This window comes from Typopeltis vanoorti, chromosome 4, assembly GCF_054136105.1.
Source record: "Typopeltis vanoorti isolate ZY-2024b chromosome 4, IOZ_Tvanoo_1.0, whole genome shotgun sequence".
Taxonomy (NCBI): domain Eukaryota; kingdom Metazoa; phylum Arthropoda; class Arachnida; order Uropygi; family Thelyphonidae; genus Typopeltis; species Typopeltis vanoorti.
Window position 1 is genome coordinate 100592171 of NC_143552.1, and position 21169 is coordinate 100613339.

At 35.1% G+C, this 21169-nt stretch overlaps 1 protein-coding gene across 2 annotated transcripts in view; it reads right to left on the minus strand.

The window, feature by feature from the left end:
• DCAF12 (DDB1 and CUL4 associated factor 12-like protein) overlaps positions 1 to 21169 on the minus strand; it is a 172876-nt gene that overhangs the window by 89928 nt on the left and 61779 nt on the right. For both annotated transcript variants that reach the window (XM_090391379.1, XM_090391380.1), the window contains exon 4: positions 10946 to 11149. In XM_090391379.1, the coding sequence (XP_090247505.1) occupies positions 10946 to 11149 (204 nt within the window). The remainder of the gene's footprint in view (positions 1 to 10945; positions 11150 to 21169) is intronic.

Below are 21169 nucleotides of genomic sequence, written 5' to 3' on the forward strand. Positions count from 1 at the left end.
CAGCAAAGAGATGAATCTGATATATCAGATTTGAATATCTGGTTTAATGCCCCTTTCTTTCATAATGTGATCTATACAGATGATGAATAAGAGTGGAGATAATGTGGATCCTTGTCTTACTTTGGATTTTACACCAGACCATCTTCCTGCACTTCCTTCAATTCTAACTGATGACTTACAACTTAAATATAGACTATGTATTGCTCTATAAAATGTTCCATTTACCTCATATAATTCTAGGGTTTTAAAAAGCTCTTCTCTGAGCACTTTGTCATATGCCTTTTGCAGATCTACAATACTTAAGTTTTGTAGATCTATAGCTCCTCATCATATTCCCATAGTTTCTCAACCATTTGTTGTAAAGTGAAAATCTGATCCTGACAACCTCTATTTGGCCTGAATCCAGCTTGTTCTACCAGTTTCTCTTCCACAATTTTTCTCACCCTCTTTTCAAGTATGCTTACATAAATCTTATCTGGAACAATTAGTAGAGAAATTCTGTAATTCTCACATTTAGTTTTATTTCCTTTTTCATAGATGGTACTATGACAGCTCTAACCCACTCATGTGGAATTTGACCTTTGGCCAGATCCTCTGAATTATGCAGTGCTGTCACTGCAAAACTTCTATACCTACATATTTGAGCATTTCTGGTTGAATATCATCTACTCCACTTGCCTTTCCACATTTCAAATTTTTGACAGCTTTTTCTTCCTCAAGTATTGATATATATACTGATGTTTGCATTTCTCTTGAAAAATTTCTACTACAGTTCTGTCACTGCTTGTTTCATTTAAGTATTTCAAAGTAATTACTCTAGACATCTAGGATATCCTCACTTTCAGTTCTCATACCACTTTATCACTTTTGATTACTTTTACAGTACTCTTTCCTCTATTTCTAAGCTTTTTCAATAGCCTTCAGAACATTTTGTTACCTTCCTGATATTTATCTTATATATTCTTAGTCTTATTCAAGACATGTACTTGTTATTACTAATGTGATGTTTCAACATAAAATTATGCACAAAATCACATGGAGGGAAGATGCAAGAAATAAGAAAGTCTTATTCACTATGTTATTGTTGAATAGGAATGTTTTTTCACTGGTGAAGGAGATACAAGAGTGTACAGAAGATTTGAAATTGGAAGTGATCACCATTTAGTCTTGAGAAGGATAAAATTGAATTTCATATTGAAAAGAAGAATATGTAAAAAAATTTTAAAGCAAATAAAAGTTGAGCAGCTCTCAGATGTGAACTCTGGATTAAAATACACAAACATTATTCAAGAAAAAATGAAAGAGTTTGAAAACAGAAACCAAACCTTGGAGATTCAGTGGCAAGCCCTGAAGAAAACATTGATTCAATCAGCAAGAGAGGCATGTGGTGAAGTTGTCTGCAAGGATAGAAAAATCAGAACTCCATGGTGGACACAGGAAGTTAAAGACGCAGTGAAGGAAAAAGAAGAAAGCATATCAAAAGTTCCTGACCAATAAGTCAGCTTGTGCTCTTAGAGAATACCAAGACAAATGTAAGAAAGCTAAACAGTGTGTAAAACTAGCTAAACAGTGTGTAAAACTAGCTAAACAAAAGTCATGGAAGGACTATGCATATAACATGGAAAATAAATATCAAGAAGGTGGTAGGATATTCTGGAGGCCATTGAAAAGCTTAGAAATGAAGGAAAGAGCAATGTAAAAAGAATTAGAGATGATAAAGGTGATATCAAAACAAGAGATAAAGATATCCTTTGTGTATGGGGTAATTACTTCAAAAAATCACTAAATGAAACAAGCAGTGACAACTCAGTGGTAAAATACTTAGTAGGCAATCAGGAATACATATCAATACCTGAAGTTGAAAAGCCAACAAAATATGTAGATGATATGCTCAAGTATGGAAGTATAAAAGTTTTGCATTGGCTGCAGTGAATAATTCAGAAGACCCAGTCAAAGGATCGAATTCCGGATGATTGGAGTAGAGCTCTCATAGTATCCATTTATAAAAAAAGAAATAAAATTGAAAATGAAAATTATAGAGGTATCTCCCTACTGAGTGTTCCTGGTAAGATTTATGCAAGTGTACTTGAGAAACAGTTGAGGATTGTGGAAGGAAAGCTTGGTGAAGAACAAGCTGGATTTAGGCCAAATAGAGGTAGTCAAGATCAGATTTTCACTTAGACAAATAGTAGAGAAATCATACAAATATAACAAAGATCTATATTTAAGTTTTCTAGATCGGAAAAAAGGCACATGACAAGGTGCCAAGAGGAAAGCTATTCAAAACGCTATAGTTATATGGTGTCAATGGTGCATTATATCAAGCAATACACAGTCTTTATTTGAGGCAGTTTGAATTGAACAGAATGACAACAGAATTTACAAAGCTGGAATGGTAGGAAGTCAAATGAATAAATTTATATGGAATAAGAAAGAAATTAGTCAAAACACTAAATTAGCTGTTCAAACCAACTTTAATAACTTATGGATCTGAGAGCTGGGTTAGAAATAAAACACTTGACCCAAGGCTGGAGACCACAGATAGGAGAGTGTTTTCTGAGAAAGATTAGGGGAGTGAACAGATGGCATGAAGGGCAATATTATATTAAAAATGAGTATATTAGGAAAGAACTTGACATTGTTAGCATTCAAGAATGTGTTAGCAGAGCTAATCTCAGGTGGTATGTGCTCACTTTAACAGAATGGGAGAGGAATGATTAGCAAAACAAATGTTCTTTGCGAGAAAAAGGAAAAAACCCAGAGGAAGACCAAGATGTAAATGGATTGATACAGTAAAAAGTACTTTAGAAGACAAATATAGAATCTGATAATGTTAGAGTCTTGAAAGATAACAGATTAATATGGAGGAAAATTGTTAACAGGAAGATAGTAATGATGTAAGTTTTTCATGTAGTACTATCATAATATCCTATACACCTCTTGAGAGTACATGTCAGGAATTTGATGATGGATTATATGAAACAAAGTGATATAAAAAACTAAATATTCAGTAGAAGACATTAAGCTTAGACAGATGTTATCCTAAATGAATCTATTACAAGTTTTCAAGACTCTTCATCTTAATTGCAGTAGATGCTGTGACATATAAAATTCATCAATAAAGAAAGCAGTAAAACAGAAAATATCAACTACATTTTTAATACAAATCTGTAAAAGTGATTGATTTTAGTGACGATGACAAACTAAATACAGTAATAGAACATATGGAAATAGATAAAATAATAACTAAGATAGTCTGGTTAGAAGCCAGTGAAATAAATTTATATGGAGAGAGAGAGAGATCAGCTAAAACATCAGATTAGTAGTGTACAAGGCTGTGTTTACAACAGTTTAACTTAAAAATCTAGCAGTTTGGTTGGAAATAACAGTTGATCAAAGACTGGTAACCATGGATGGGAGAGTTCTAAGAAAATTCGAGTTGTAAATAGATATATAAACAAAATTTTAAATACAATAACATTGGAATGCTGATTTGGAGGAAAATTGTTGATAGAAATTTAAAAATAATGTAAATTTAATCGTGTTGTGCTGTCATAGTTTTCTGAATAGCCCTTTGAGGGTACATATTTTAGTAATTGTTTTAGTAATGCCAATTATATCCATGTTGTACTTTTTCTGCTCTTCTGCAAATTTGATTTCCTTTCCATTAATACTTCTTATATTGATGGTTCCTAATATAGTTCTTCTGGTGTTGGATTTCTTCTTCTAGATGTTGAGCAGGAGTTTGTTCCAGTAGTTGATTTTTCCATCTTTGCTCTGGTTCCCTGACAGTGTGTGTGTGCATGTGCCTTGTTTAACTGGATAACACTCCAGCTTACACCTCATGAAATCTCATGATGTTGTACTACCATATGCATTTGCAGTTTAATAAGTTACAAAATGCCAGCCCCTCCTCAGTCATTCAGTACCCAGTAGATATCTACTCACAGGGTGCAGCACAAGAATGCGATGATTGGACATTGGTTCAGAAGCCCCAGTTGGTTCTCCACATTCCTTAAAAGCAGTGTGGAGATCTTCTCCCAGTTATGGCTTTGATCCTTAAGCAACCCTGTCTCAGGACATAAATACTGTCAGTTTTTCAGTTTTGGTCTTCTCTGATTCTTTTGACTGCCATTCTGGCATCAAACACCTATTTTGCTAACCTTTCTTCATTCTGTTTAAGTGACCATTCCATCTTAGATAAGTTCTGATCACATCTATCTGATTTTTTATTACTTGTCGAGTTTTATGGGGAACCAACCCATCCGTGAGAGGTTGGTCAACATATAGTAAATACCATGGATGAACAAGAAGGAACTTATTCACATTTACCTTGAAGAGCTGTGGATTGTATTCCTTGAGAAATACATAGGATGGCAACCTGTTCCAAAAGGTAGCATAAAGGATGAATGAAGAAAATGAGAGATTTGTTGTGATTTTGGAGATGTACTGTGAGGGAGTGTTGATTTGTTGAAGCATGCATTTGAATGGATTTGACAGAGTGTGGATGTTATTAATGCTAATTCTCATGAATAGTAGCTGCAGAAGTATTTGTAGAAGATGGAAGAAGCAGAAACTGAGCACCTGTATGAAAGTGAGTGGTGTATTAGTGAAAGGGGTCATTAATCAGTCTGACTGCCCTTTTCTCTAGAGAGTCCAGTATCTTAGAGGATGGTTCCTCTAAGAGCTGGAGCTCCAGCTCTTAGAGGAACCATCCCAGATGTTAGAGCAGTATTTAATGGTCAGACTGATTTGTATAAAGTTAGAAACGGTTTGGAAAGTAACACCTCGAGCAAAAAAAAACTTAATTTTTTGGAAGAAGAGGAGGCAATATTTGTAATATGTTTGTACCAAGAGAGAGAGAGATTTCATGTTAGTGTTATCCCAGGAAGATAGCCCTCACTGTGCACAGGGATTTGAGTGTTGTCAAAAGTAAAGCTGAAAAAACAAAAACAGTTCATTTTATGTGGGAAATAAGGCAGAGCTGCATTTTGCTAGCATTGAAATTGACAAGACTTATCCAAATCCCACTGATGAATGTTTTGGAGATCTGTATTAGTTTTTAAGGCTCTGGAGACTGTAATGATTTGTGTATTGCCAGATTTGACAAATGAAAAAGGAGGAATGAAACGAGCTATCATCAGCAAACCTATGTATTAGGTTAGTAGTCTGCTGGAGTAGATCATTTATATATAGAAGGAATTGGTGAATGACAGAACACAGCTTTATGTGACTCCTGCAAATGGTAGCATACTTAGAAGACAGTGAACTATCCAACATCACCAGAAGTGAGCATCCATCAGAAATGCTAATAAGATCAAATTCCTCCTTAATATCTTCATTTTTAATATGATATTGCAAATGATATCATTCGCTGCTCTAAGTTTTCTCAGAACTCTCATATCTATGGTATCTAGTCTTCAATCAACCATTTTATTTCTAATCCAACTCCTAGATCCATAAGTTAAAAATTGTTTAAATGCTTTCTTGTATACAACTAGTTTAGAGTTTGACAAATTTCTCTCTTATTCCATATAAATTTATTCAGTTAACTCCAGGCTTGCTTATTTGTTTATTTCCATATTTAATTTGCCATCTTCAATAAAATAAAAAAAATAAAAAATTACTGTATTTATTAATAATGAAAAATATTTTACTGGTTCTACAAGTTCTCCATTCAGGATGCAGCTGACATTTTCTATGTTCATGCAAATGCTCAGCGTCTTTTTATTGCTGATTTTCATGCCAAATTCATTATAGTAATTGTTCAATTAGTTAAAAAAAAAAACTGTAGAATTGTACTGGATTTATTTAAGAGTATAACATCATCTGCATAAAATAAAAAGCTAAGATTAACATCTCCATTGCTGATATCAGGTTTGATAACAGTATGTTCCGTCATAATGTGATCCAGTAGAGATGGTGTACGAAAGTATTAGACAGTTTTCCAATAGCCAACATCAACCTATAATCTATAAAGTAGGCCTAAATATTCCAATCATAAGAACAATATTAAAACCTAGGTGGAACTTTCTCAAAGCTGACTAGGATTCTTTTAAGAAACAGGTTGACACTGTAATAAGATTCATAAAAACCCACTGTAAACAATTACAACAGATTTGTTGGCATTGTTATTGGTGCTTCCAAACGAACCATTCCAAGAGGTTTTAGGAGAGAATATAACCCAGGCTGGAATAGTGACAGTGAAAAACTGTATAAATAATTCTCTACTAATAATAACCCTACAGTAGCCACTGAGATACTGAAGTCTCTTGACAATGCTAGCAAAGACAAATGGATTAAAACAATGAACAATTTTAATTTTACTCATTCCAGTCAAAAAGCTTGGTCCCTGATTAGGAAGCTTGACTCTAATACAAGGACTTCTGGTAAACTGCCTGTCATATAGCTACGAGAGAGGTGAAACAAAAACTAAAAAATTTCAAAACAGATCTTCCACCATCATCACTATCTCAGGCTTTCACTTCCCAGGAACTTACCCAGGCAGTTAACTCATTGAGGACTGGGAAGGCAGCCGGACTCGATAACATCTACTCTAAATTCATTAAGAACTGTGGACCAAAAACTATTAAATGCCTTACTGCTATGTACAAAAATATCCTGGACTCTGGCATACTTCCATCAATTTTTAAAAGATTTAAAATCATTGCTGTCTTAAAACCTGGCAAAGACCCTATAATTGCTTCCAACTACCGTCCTATTGCCTTGTTAAGTATCTGCCTGAAACTTCTTGAAAGAATGCTATACAACAGAATTTCTTCAAGTATACATAACAGAACTTCACAGGAACAGGCTGGCTTCAAACCTGACAGAAGTTATTGAGATCAAGTACTGGCCTTGACAACCTTTATAGAGAACGGTTATGAAAAACAATTGAAAACAATACCGGTATTCGTGGACCTCTCTGCTGCCTATGACAGTGTGGAGAGAGGGTCTTATCTTAAAATTCCTAGAAACTATCCCATCACCAAAACTAGCCAACCTAATTAATCAAATACTAGCAAACAGATGGATACAAGTATCTCTCAATGAATCCCAAAGTAAATTCTTTAAGATTAAAAATGGCCTACCTCAGGGGTAAGTTCTTGCCCCATTGCACTTTAACTTATATATTAGTGATATCCCAGAGACAGCATCACGGAGATTCATGTATGCTGACGATATTGCCATTGCAATTCAACATTCCAAAAAGCTGAGAACACCTTAACTGAAGATCTGGCTGTACTTGATAAATACTTTAGACAATGGCGATTACAACCTGACCTGAACAAAACTAAAGTAGCATCCTTTCATTTAAGTAATAGTAATATCCAGGCCAACTATATCCCAAAAATTTACTTCAGAAATAAACAGGTGAAATTTAACAATCATCCAAAATACCTAGGAGTTATTTTGGATGAATGATAACCCTAGACAGAAGTGTGACATTTAAATAACATCTAATATTTTAGATGATATTTAAATCATCTAAAATATTGCTGGGAAATTAAAAACTCGTAATAATATAATGCAAAAACTTGCTGGTACTTCTTGGGGGTGTTGATGCCAACACTTTGCGTACTACCACACTATCTTTGGTCTATTCCACAGCAGAGTATTGTGCTCCTGTGGCTGAACAACACACACGCTTCTTTAGTCGATGTCCAACTGAATCAAACTATGAGGATAATCTCTGGAGCTTTAAGATCTACTCCTGGCTACTGGCTCCCAACTCTCAGTAATATAGCCCCTCCCTCGCTCCGCAGGACCCAAGCCTTAAGTAAATTATGGACAAAAATAATTGGAAACAGTTCCTTGCCTATCCATCAAGACATTTCCTTCCATACTTCACAAAGACTGAAATCTAGGCACCCTGCCTGGAGGACTGCAATACAAATAAACGACCAGAACTTCAACCAATGTGAGTCAGAGGGAGAGTACTGGTTTCAACATACCTCCAATCTTCAAATACCCATCTCGCCTGGAGGGTTTCAATCTCCCTAGACATGTATGGACCACTTTAAATCAGATCAGAACAGGACATGGGAGATGTAAGCATCTCTTGCATAAATGGAACTGTTCCGATACTCCAAACTGTGAATGCAGAAGAGGGATCCAGACTATCAATCACATTGTGCTTGAGTGCCCTATCTACTCATTCTTGGGTTCTAAAGAGGACTTTTTTAAACTGACCCCAGAATCCCTGGAGTGGATCAGGGATTTAAGGATTAAGCTCTGACTCTTGATTCTTAATTTTGATGTTTAATCATTTCAATCTAGTGTACCCCTTTTGATATGATTTTTACAATTGTTTTTATGCTGTTTTATGTCATTTGTATGTTTTATTCTGAGACCTGCACATCATACTAAAAATAAATAAAATTGGTCTAACACCTGACTTTATATCAAACCATCTTCCTGTCCCTCCTTAAATTTTAACTGTTGAGGACTCGAGTATTATTGCTCTGTATAACATACTCCTAAGTACTGCTTGGTACAACATCCTGTTTACATCATATAACTCGAGTTTTTTGATCAGCTTTTCTGTTTGCACCTTTTGTTATGCTTTTAAAAGATCCTTGTTATATTACTACAATCTACCACCCATTTGTAATAAAGCAAAAATATGATTCCAATAGTCCCTATTTGGCCTAAACACTGCTTGTTCTTTTCTAAGTTTCTCCTCCACAATTTTTCTTAGCACACATAAATTTTACCTGGAACATTCAGTATGGAAATTCTTCAGGAGTTTTCATGTTCAGTTTTATTTCCATTTTTTGTAGAAGGGTTTATGAGAGTTCCACTTCAATCATCAAGAATTCAACCTTCTGACCTGGCCGTTTAGAATTATGCAGTGCATCTGCACAACTTTTATACCTCCGTATTTGAGCATTTCCAGTTGAATATCATCTGCCTTCATTGTTTTTGAAGGCTTTTTTCTACCTCAAGCATTAATACTCCTGACTGCATTCTTCTTGAATATTTTCTACCACTGTTCTGTACACTTACAAATCAATCAATGTTTTCTTCAGATTTTGCCACTGGATCTACATGGTTTAGTTCTCATTTCAACATGCTTACATTTTTTTTCTCCAATAAGATTTGTATATTCAATCTGCAGTTCACCACTGAAACATACTCAGCTTTAATCCTATTTAAATTTTTCTCACATATTTTCTTTTCTATATAATATTTATTCTTCCTGCTTAAAACTAAATGGGAATCAATTCCTATTTCAAATCTCTTGGATACTTTTTTGGTACCTTGAACAAACATGAAGGTATCACTATCAACAATAGCATATAAATTCGTGCACATTTATATGTTGGCACGCAGCATTACTAATGACTAGTCCATGTCCCAAACAGAAGTCCGGCAGGTGTTTACTATTATTATTAGGTGTGCTCTTTTCTCCGAAGTTTCCAAAAACACATATATGTCTGGTATTAATTTTCCATTAACTGACTTCTCTATTGACTCAAAAAAGTTATCCATCTTGTTCCTTAGTAGAACTTTCTGTGGGATCATTGGCATAAATTAGTCTTATTGTCTAATTCACCACTTTGAAGTCTGGTAACACCCAAATATGACAATTCTTCTGCAACTCCACCTTTTTTTTTGTGAAACTTCTTCCACTTCTGGTGCCTATCTTGAATTCTGCTTTGGTTATAGCTGTGAACATTTATTCCAGGAGAGTCTCGACGCTCTTATGCACTGCTTTAATCTGCATCAGAATGAAAAAAAATCACTACCGTTAATAAGATGCCACTTTTATTTAAATTATTAATAGGCTGCTGTTATCTCTTTCCAAAGAATTATCATAGTTATTATACATAATAGCATTCTGGTATGTGAACAACACATGAAACTCTCAGCTGACTGTTGCACATATCACCCTTATCTTTCCATGATTTAAACTTAGTTTACTTCTATGCTGAAGACAGAATATTAAGACAGAGCTAGGTCTGGTAGGAATGAAAAAGTCAAGAAGAACCTACAAGGCCCAGAAATAACAAACCTCTCCTAATAAATATCTGAAGTGAAAAAAAAAAAAAAAATTACCTTTAACTGTAGTGATCATGCTTAAAGAATTTTCCCTTTTCAGTTATGTGTGAATTAAAATACTTTTTTTTATCTTAAATTAAGATAACCATGGAAATCATTTTTGTCAAACTGTTAAATTCAAAAAATTATTTAGCCTCTTGGCTATCATAATTTTCAGAATATTTTCTATGGAATGATAAGTGTAATTGAGGTAGTTATTTCCAATTTTAGAAATAGAAAGAATTCAGATATAGACAGAACTAATGAGATTGTGTTCTTTCTTTTTTTTTTTAAACCAAGAAATCCTTAAACAAAGGTTTAAGGAACTGACACATACATGCTGGGACCATCTTTGCATAAACTTTCTTTGAGTCCAAATTTTCATTTAAAATTTATTGCAGATAAATTTTGAATGAACATAAACAAGGATAAGTATCTCAACAATTTCAAAACTTTTTATCCACATTTCATAAATATTTTGATACTGAGAGCCTACTGATGTTTAGCGCTCATTGTTATAATGAATGTGTCAAACACCACCTAATGAAAATCAACAGTCACAGTAAATGCTAGCAACAACTTGACTATTCAGCATTTCAGCATATCCGGTGATACTGATCCAGTGCTGAATCTACTCCATAATAAAACTGATTTTGTTACTTCTGTTGGATCTTATATTCATCCAAAAGCATCTTACTTTCATATTACATCAGATATTATATAATAACACTTTTTTTTGGCTTGTCTGGTTGAATAAGTACTAAAAACTTTCTGCTATGCAAATAATAGTGACGAAAAACTTGAAAAGTTTCAACAGGATGAATTCTGAATCATAACAGATATTAAATACTGGGAAACCAAAAATGGACTAAATTTTGTAACTGGTCTGAAGGAGACTTACCTCACCAACACAAACAGGATCTAAGGTTGGTAAGCTATACACTGCTACATCATTTGGGTTTTTTCCTCCTGTTGCCAGCATAGTTTTCGAAGGGTTGACTGACATGGCATGAATTCCACAAGGATTTTCAGGTTTACTGCTATCACTGCCTTTTAAACTTGGAATATGTGCCATCTGCTCTGTCTCAACATCTAGCACTATAAGCTGCATAATAAAAGTAATTTATCAACTTGGAAATAAAAAGAATGTAGAACCATAAATTATTATATAATTATATAAATTATTATATATACTATTATAATGTCAATAATAATAGTATATATAATTTGAATTACTTTTATCTTAATGATCTCAAATCTTGCAGAATAATGAGGGATTTTTGTTTTAGACAGAATTTAAGTTTCATGAAAAACAATTCCTAGTAATTCCAACAAATGTACTGCATTTTCTCCCCTCCTTTGTTACTGAAGTAATTAAATGATTATTTGGCAATTAACCATGTTTATGGATTTTTAGGAGGCAGCAGACTTTATTTCCTTTTTTTGGGGGGGGGGGGGGAGGCATGAGTCTTACCTGACAGGCTATGCAATGTCAACAGCAAAATATTATTGGTAATATTACCAGGCTTAAATTCATTTTAAGTTGAACATTTTCAAAGTTCAGATCATTCAAATACTGAGTGCTACACAACAAATAATATACGGAAGGAAAAAGCTACCATTCATAAAAACAGACCTAAATCAGAGTTTGTTTTCTTCTTTCCATGACTTGAGAGAGCAAATTAACAAATTATGTGATCTAACAACAAATCTGCTATCGAGTCATCTAAGACCACACAGCAGTAGTGAGGCTATAAGTTTTTCAGCCTATTGTGTATGGGTTTGATAGAAAATAAAAAATTCCTAACAAAACCACCTGGCAAGATGCCTGAAATTACTCTAAGACACTTAAGGTTTCTTAGGTTGAGCTTTTACAACCACAATAAGTACTGCCATTCTTGTGGCTAGTCATAAGAAGACTTCTGTGAGGAAAGGAAATACGTGGAAGGACAAAGCAGGTGATTATGACAAGATTAGGAGACAGTTTGGAGCTATAGCATGGAATGAGGAGTCACACTAAGAAATAAATGCTGTTTGGGAACTGACAAAGAAATACATAACAGCTTCAATGTGTGAATGTATTCCAAAGGTCAAATGGCTGAATAAGGTAGGTTTAAAACTTATAAATGTGAGGAAGATTAAGCATGAAATCTGGAAGAGGAAAAGCCACTTTGGAAGCAGTACAAGATCAATAATCGTAATAATTAGTTAAATGAAGAATATAAAGAGCAAGCCAGGAGATTGACTCAGTAAGAACAACAAAAGTGCAGTATGAGAAGAAATTAGTAAATCAGGTAAAGAAAAACCCCCTAGAGTTTTTTTTTAGATATGTGGCAAGTAGAAGGAAGAATGTTTCTGGTAAAATGCTGTTAATGGATGAAAAGGGAGAGATTGGTGACTGCTGCAGAGAACACAGTTGAGGTGTTCTCTGCAGCAGTCACCAATCAGGTGTTCAATGAGCACTTCATCAAGGTGTTTCCGTCTCAGTGTGAAATCAGAAGCTCAAGCGTAGAAAATAAAATGAAAGAAGACTTAATGGTGAGTGAGCAAGAGGTATATGAGGAGTAAGTAAGCTAGATGTCAATAAGGCAATAGGACTGGATGATATATCACCACGTCTTAAGGGAATGTTCCAAAGAGTTAGCATCAGCCTTGGCCTACCTGTTTAACAAGAGCCTTGCAGCACCAGTCCCAAAGGAGTGGAAGAAACGAAGAATTGATCTAGGTGGTGCTAAGGCAACAAATTATAGGCTGATCTGTATAATAAGGAGGTTGTGTTTTACAAACTTGCTTATGTACTATAACAAGCTGATGAATGTATCGTAAATATACAGTGGTATAATTAGATTTTGATTAGCTCCTCACCACAAGTTGGTCACTAAACTGAAGCAGATGGGATTGGATGATAGACTAGTGAATTAGATAGACGAATGCCTATCAGGTAAGTTTCAGCAAGCTGTGTATTGGGGAGGGGAACAATATTTCAAAAAAGGAAAACTACTAGTGATGTGCTGAGGGGATCAGTTTTGGGACCATTGTTATCTAATTTTTATATTAATGATATTAGGATAGGTTTAACTGGTAATATACAAATGTTTGTAGGTGATGCAAAACTGGGGAAATCAGATGTTGTGGCTATTCAAGTCCTATTCAATCCATTCAAGTTGCATTACAAGAAGACCTGAATAGATTGTATGAGTGGGCAACAGCATGGAACTGTCAATTCAATGTTGCAAAGCATAAAGTTCTGAAATTTGGTAGGCAACAACAAGATACAAAGTATACATTTGGCAGAGAAATTTTGCAAGAAGTTGAGGAGATAAGAGACCTTGGAATGGCAGTGGACAAGGATCTGAAGTTCAGAGGTCACATTGCACAAGTTGTGAAGACATCAGATCAGATTAGGGCAATGATGCAGAGGATCTTAATTTGTAGATATAAGGAGATTTTGGTTCCCCTGTATAAAGCCTTGATCTTGCATGGATTATTATGCACAGATTTAGTCCCCTGATTTTCTTGGTGACAAGGATATGTTGGAAAGGGTCCAGAGACTGACCAAGGTCATAACTGGTCTTTGGAACATGAGGACAGATTGAAGCAATGCAGTTTTCAAAGCCTTGTGAATAGAAGGAAGAGGGGGAGATGTGATTAAGATATGTTTAAGATTAAGATAAGTTGCTAAAAGGTTGTTACCGGGTTAATGTGGGAGAAATTTTTCATAGAATGAGGGAAAGGGGTAAAACAATGGGGACATACCTAGAAGTTGTATAAGGAGGATGTGGGCAGGGACATAAGGAGTAGGTTCTTCGCATAGAGAGTGGTTAGTCAGTGGAATGCATTGCCTGCCACTGTGATGAATGCAGATACATTGAAAGAGTCTAAAGCATGGTTTGATGGGCTTTGTGTGTAACAGTGTTTGCCTCCTGTGATGAGTCATTTGATTCCATGGAGGTCTGGTGTTAATAATAATAATTCAGTAATTATATGTTCTAATTCTTTTGGTGATGCCGCTATTAGTAATATTTATTACTAATAGCAACATTAGCAAATTTAGATTACTTAGGTATTCTCCATCAATATTCAGTCCTCTTTTCTCATAGCATATTCAAGGGCTGTAGCAAATAATTTTGGTGAGATAGTCTCCCTGTCTGACTCCTCTTTTTATTTTTATTTCTTGCTCTTTTTCCATTTAAATTTGAGAGAGGTTTAGTAAAACCTCTCTCATATATATGAGCTAATATATTATATTAATATAAATATTTCTTAAATTAAGGGGATATTAAATCCCGCATAGTTTTAAAACCGAATAAGAAACTCAAAGATCGGAATCAGAGAGTTTCTTGCCGAATATAGTAAACTATAAAGTATCGGCGACACTAGCGTTAGCCAATGCAAGTGATCCTAGTACGTAGTACAATACCGGGCAACTCGTTGCAAAGGTGGAGGAACGAGTTGCCCGGTATTGTACTACGATCACTTGCATTGGCTAACGCTAGTGTCGCCGATACTTTATAGTTTACTATATTCGGCAAGAAACTCTCTGATTCCGATCTTTGAGTTTCTTATTCGGTTTTAAAACTATGCAGGATTTAATATCCCCTTAATTTAAGTAATGTTTTCATTGCCGAAATGAAGCTTATTAGCTCTTTATACTTAAGTAACTTAATGGTTGCACCTGTTTGGAAAACTCGTTCGCAGAGTACATAAGTTCTTTTCGCTATACACTTTGGTATTAGGTCTAGCTACTCACTGATGAAGCCTCAAAAAAGGCTGAAACCAGTCTGGGTAGTGACCTCCCTCCATAATGTAATAACAGCATACATTTCCTAGGAAATGTGTTTTTACATTATGGAAAATACCTAAGAATAGCGATCTGAACTTCTTCCACCTTTGCAACGAGTTGCCCGGTATAGTACTATGTACTAGGATCACTTGCATTGGCTAACGCTAGTGTCGCCGATACTTTATAGTTTACTATATTCAGCAAGAAACTCTCTGATTCCGATCTTTGAGTTTCTTATTCGGTTTTAAAACTATGCGGGATTTAATATCCCCTTAATTTAAGTAATGTTTTCATTGCCGAAATGAAGCTTATTAGCTCTTTATACTTAAATAAATATTTCTATTCCTATATGTTTTCAAGCTTCTAGCATTTTACATAGGTCTACTGAATTGAAGGTTTTTTTTCATAATCTGATTTTTAAAGTTGAAAAGGATGTTCTAAAACCTGCCTGTTCTTTTGATTAATGGAAATTACATTAATACATTTATTCTGCCATCAATAATTTTTGAAAAAGCTTATAAAGGACTGGAAGAAGAGTTATAGGTTTATGATTTTTATATCAGTTTTATCACTTTTCTTAGAGCAGTGTTTCTCAAAGTGTGGTACGCATACCCCCAGGGGTACGCAAAAGGTCGTTAGGGGGTACATGGCAATTTTCGGCTATGCATAATTAAAGGAGTCATTATATTTTTCAACAAACAGTGCAATTAGAGACAACCAACCAGGATAAAACAGCACTGACTAATGAATCACATCCCCTCTCCAACAGAAACTGCTATATAGACCAAGCAAAACCATATGTTACCGGTAAAACATATGGTTTTGCTTGACACCACCCCCGTCGTTAACGTGTTAAAACTAAGAAATATATAGCAAATGTGTTTCAGATATTATGGAATTCAGTTGACGGGAATTAGCATTTCAACTCTACTGTTGAAATGCTAATTTGTCTTTGGTTTGTGCAATCTTTTGCACCGCACCAATCATATGCAGTTCTTCGCTGCTCCATGTATCTCAAGTCTTGTAGATCACTGGTAATTTTTGCTTGAAATAATGGGAAAGAAGATGACGCTATTTGGGTAGATGACTTTGACAATGCACACAAAGAAACTGTTCTCGATGCCAAAAGTAGTGATAGCGAGTAGGAGCTTCTTGGTAAGTCACACTATTTTCAGTTTTTTTTCTGAAAACTTTAGTTTACGAAAATTCCCACACGTATCTCGCAATCCGATTTTTTAGCTTTAATTTTGGGAAAAAAGTTTGTTATATTTGAGTAAATACAGTATTTTTTTTTAGCTTTCAAATTCTTACGTGTGGATCATTGGTTAAAGATTGGATTTATAAACCCCCCAAAAGAGAGCAATATAGCAAATACAAGTAGCTGTAAGCAACAAGAAAATGTTGATATTGCATCTGGATCATATGAAATTGATGAGTGTGTCGTCTGACATCTCTAGAGAACCAAAATTTAAAAATAAATCATATTTTTTGTTTACATGAACATATAAATTCAAATAAAGTAGATATTTAATTTTAATAAATATTTTAAATTAATGTATTAATTTTAATTAATTTATTTTTAATTAATTAGGGAGTACTTGGTAATAATGAAAATTTAAGAAGGGGTACGCGGATATCTGAAGTTTGAGAAACACTGTCTTAGAGCCTCTGTAGCTCAGTCAGTATAGACAAAGTCCTTTGGTCGGAAAGACCTGGATTCAATTCCCATCCATGAGGTGAGGAACCTTTATCTGGTCTCTTTTGACTAAAGGTGAGTTAGCTGGTCTCATACGGAGAAGTAGAGGGTTTTTTCACCCAGAAACAAGGGTTTTTCATCTCCCTCAGAACAGGCAAACTGGCCCATGAACACATACGGATTTAGAGTCAAAAAATACACACTTAAAAAAATCTCTCATTAGAGGGTTCAACCAGTCCTAACGGATGGCTGAGAAAAATTGGGGAAATCTCACGTGACAACAACATCACTTTTCTTATATGGAAAGATGATTTTTACAGTATTCCAATTTTTATACACTCAGTAAAGAATTTTGCTAGTTTTATATGTCAAAGTGCAAAAAGAAGAATGATAGGGTGAAATTTGTGAGTCTGCTACCAGGCTATGAAGGAGAACAATGATAGCTAATGAATCAATATGCAAGTTGTGCAGAAGGAACGATGTAGAGTTTGTGGACCTATGGTCTGACTTTGATGGATGGAAAGATCTGTACAATGCTGATGGACTGCACTTAAATGGATTCAGAGTTAGGTGTCTGGAAAGAGATTTATTCACTAAGAGTGTGGAAGTGCAAAGCCAGGAAAACTAAAGCAATTAGGGAGTGCAGAGTATGTGTGGACATAAAAATGGAGAATCTAGTCTCTCAGGCAACAAATATCAATTGAGATGGTCAATTCAGAATGTAAACATATTTGGGAGAGGGGGGGGCTTAAGGGGAATGCAAGTTTCTATGTACTAATGCTAGAAACATTAAGAATAAAAGGGAAGAGTTTTTAGCACTGGTTAGTGCAACCCCATCAAAAGTTACAGGCAAAAGTTATTGACTTGGCTAACAGTAGAAGACATAGATACAGGGATAAATGTGAAGGATTTAGTATTTTCAGGGAGGATAGAATAGAAAGGACAGGGGAAGGGGGTGCTGCTGATGATAGCAGATGAATTGCAGCCAACAAGATTAGGAGTCAGTAGGGCAGATGGCAGTTCTTCTGAGTCAATCTAGTGTGAGATCAAGGCCAATAGGGCAGAATATAAAACTGGTTGCTGCTATAGGTCAGGGATGATGTGGAAGATATACATCAGCAGATTAGTACAATGAGTGCAAGTCCAGTATTCATTATGACGGACTTCAACTTCAGAGACATAGATTGGAAGGAGTAAAGATCGCATGGCAGGAAGGAAATGGAATTTATACACCTAATGAGAGATAATTACTTGAAGCAGAATGTGATGGAGGGGACTTGGGATACAAAAGTGTTGGATCTTATAGGATAAGAAGTCCTGTCCATAACTAAGGCTACATTACCTCTGATTGGGAAAAGTGATCATGTGGTCTTGACTTGAGAGGTAGCAAAACATGTGAAAATTCCAGTTAAGAAGAGATGGGTATATATGAAACTATAAGGAAGGTGATTAAGATACACTTGGAGCAGTAACCATTCACAGTGCATGGGGGACAGTCAAGGGTATATGGAGGAAGCAATATCACACTGTATATCAAAAGGTCAGGAGGGTAAATCAGATAGGAGTTAAATGGATGCAAGAAAAAGTTGTGGTGGATATATAAAGAGAAAGGTGACCAGCTAACTCATGAACAGTACAAGGATCATGCAAGAAAGGTGACAAGCATGGTAAGGAAGGCAAAACCAGAATTTGAGAAGAAATTACCCGAAGAGGTGAAAAGAAATCCAAAAGTTTTTTCATTATGGCAAGTAAGAAGAAGAATGGCTATGGAAAGATAACTTTAATAAGTGCAAGTGTTAGAGAGGTAACAGGGGCAGATGAAACTGTTGAGCTACTGCCATTTTGCAAAGGTATATCATCCAAGTGAAAATATTGTTATGGGAGAGGTGATTAGATGTGAGAACAAAACAATGAATTGAAGGTACTTAAGATACTGCAGAATCTAAATGCAAATATAGCTGTGGGATTGAATGGGATATCGGCTTGCATTTTAAGAGAATGTGCAATGGAACTGGCAATGCCTTTGACTAGACTGTCTAAGTCTCATCTGGCAGTCACAAGAGTAGCAAGAGTAGGGCAAAATAATTCCTTTGCATAAAAGAGGATCTGAGTTTGTGGTAGCAAATTATAGACCAATTAGTTTTTCAGAAGTAGTGGTAAAAGTACTGGAAAAGTTGGTCAAAAGAGAAATGGGTGAATAAGAATATGATACTCTAAGGAGTCTCTACAACTGCTTTGTGAAAAGTAGGTCATGCCTTTAATCTATTAACCTCCCTACTGGCCAATGTGGATGAAATAGTCACACCAAATTGAACTTCTTATCCATGTTATTCAATGGGTTTTAGAGCTTCGTATCCAGATTTATCTCGACGTCTATAGACGTCGTGGCCGGTTGGGGGGGGGGGGGGTAACTTTTTATAATAAGGTGATAGCTGAGTTGGATAAAGGGAATGCTTACACGATACTGCTGGATTTTTCAAAGGCATTTAGCAGGTTACTACATGGAACTCTATTATGCAAACTACAACAAAAGGGGATGAATATGAAACTGCTGATATATATAAAAGGGTGACTGATGGACAGATACCAAAAAAATAGTAAATGAAGGAGCAGAATCCAAAAGAAGGCAGGTAACTAGGCCCTGTGCTTGGACCACTGCTGTTTCATTTTTACATAAATTAGGGTTTGTCAGTTTTTAAAAACTGGCTTTAAAAACCAGTTTTTGCATAAATTTGTAAAATTCGAAAACCGGTTTTTAAATAAAAAAAACAGCTTTAGATATTAGAATTAATATGTAAAAATTAATTAACTATTTATTTAAAAATGTTAACATTCTGACTTGAAACCGATGTATATGTTACAAGCGAGGAATCAGAAGATGACGTAAAGTGTGAAGATGACTATCCTGAGGATTTTTTAAATTCTCTTGATCTAGATAACGACTGTGGATTCCCTATGTTGTCTGACAATTACAAATAATCAATTTCCCAAATTAGAAAAATTGGCAATTCCTTTTAGAAAATCTCCCGTAAGAGATAGCATCCTTCAGAATTATGTAAGACAAGAAAAAGGAAAGGAATTAAGTCTGATTCTTGACTGCCAAACGAGATGGAACAGTTTAGAGCCATGATTGAAAGATTCATAACATTAAAAGAATATGTTGTTTTAGCTTTGAATGATATTGGTGCTTCTCATATGTGGAATGAAGCTCAATATTCTAAAATCATGAAGCTTCTTAAAGGGTTGGGACCAGTACGTCTAGCAGCTGACGCCTTAGGGTGGTGAGATGTCAATTTGTTAACAAGTGAAGGAATATTTGAATTTCTGTTAAATGAACTAAAAAATTTAAAGACCGAAATTAGTTCCAAATTATTAAATGCTTTAGAAGTATGAATTCAAGAAAGAAGACAAGTTGGATTGGTAACCCTTTTGCTCATCATCATCAAATTCCTGCCATGTACCCTCAAGGAGGGGGGGGTGTACAGGATATGATAGAACTACAAGCAAAATTTACGTCATTACTAACTTCCTATCTACAATTTTCCTCCAAATCAATCTGTTACTTGTCAAGACGCCAACATTATCAGATCTTATATTTCTATCATCTAAGGCATTTTTTACCATATCAAACCATCTATATCTTGGTCTTCCTCTGGGTCGTTTTCCTGCCAACCTGGCGGAGACCACTTGTTTTGCTAATCTTTCCTCACCCATTCTGTTTAAGTGACCATACCACCTGAGATTAGCTCTACTAATACATTCCTGGATGCTGACAATGTCAAGTTCTTTCCTAAAATCCTCGTTTTAATATGATATTGCCACTGATGCCATCTGTTCATGCCCTAATCTTTCTCAAGACTATCTACGGCCTCTAGTCTTTGGTCAAGTGTTTTACTTCTGACCCAGCTCTCAGATCCATAAGTTAAAATTGGTTTGAACACCATCTTGTATACAGCTAATTTAGTGTTTTGACTAATTTCTCTCTTATTCCATATGAATTTATTCAATCGACTACCTACCATACCAGCTTTGTTGATACTGTTGTCTATTTCCATATTTAATTTACCATCTTCACTAAAAATCATGCCTAAGTAGCTGAAATGTTTTACTTGTCCCACAGGTTCTCCATTCACAACACCGATGACATTTTCAATGATTCTGCCTATTTTCATTGTCTTTGTCTTTTTATTGCTGACCTTCATACCATATCTATTACAACAGCTATTCAATTTAGTCAGGGAATCTTGCAGACTTGCAGCAGATTTATTTAGAAGTATAACATCATCTGCATAAAGCAAAGAGCTGACAATAACATCTCCAATTTTGATATCAGGTTTAATACCACTTTCCTTCATAATATGATCCATATAGACAATGAATAACAAAGGGGATAACGTGCATCCTTGTCTCACACTAGGTTTAACATTAAACCATCTTCCTGTACTTCTTTCAATTCTAACTCAAATAAAACTTTACAACTCAAATAAAGACTAAGTATTGATTGATATAATGCCCCATTGACACCATATAACTGTAGCATATTGAATATGCTTCTCTCTTGGCACCTTGTCATATGCCTTTTCCAGATCGACAAAACTTAAATACAGATCTTCGTTATACTCCCATGATTTCTCGACTATTTGTTG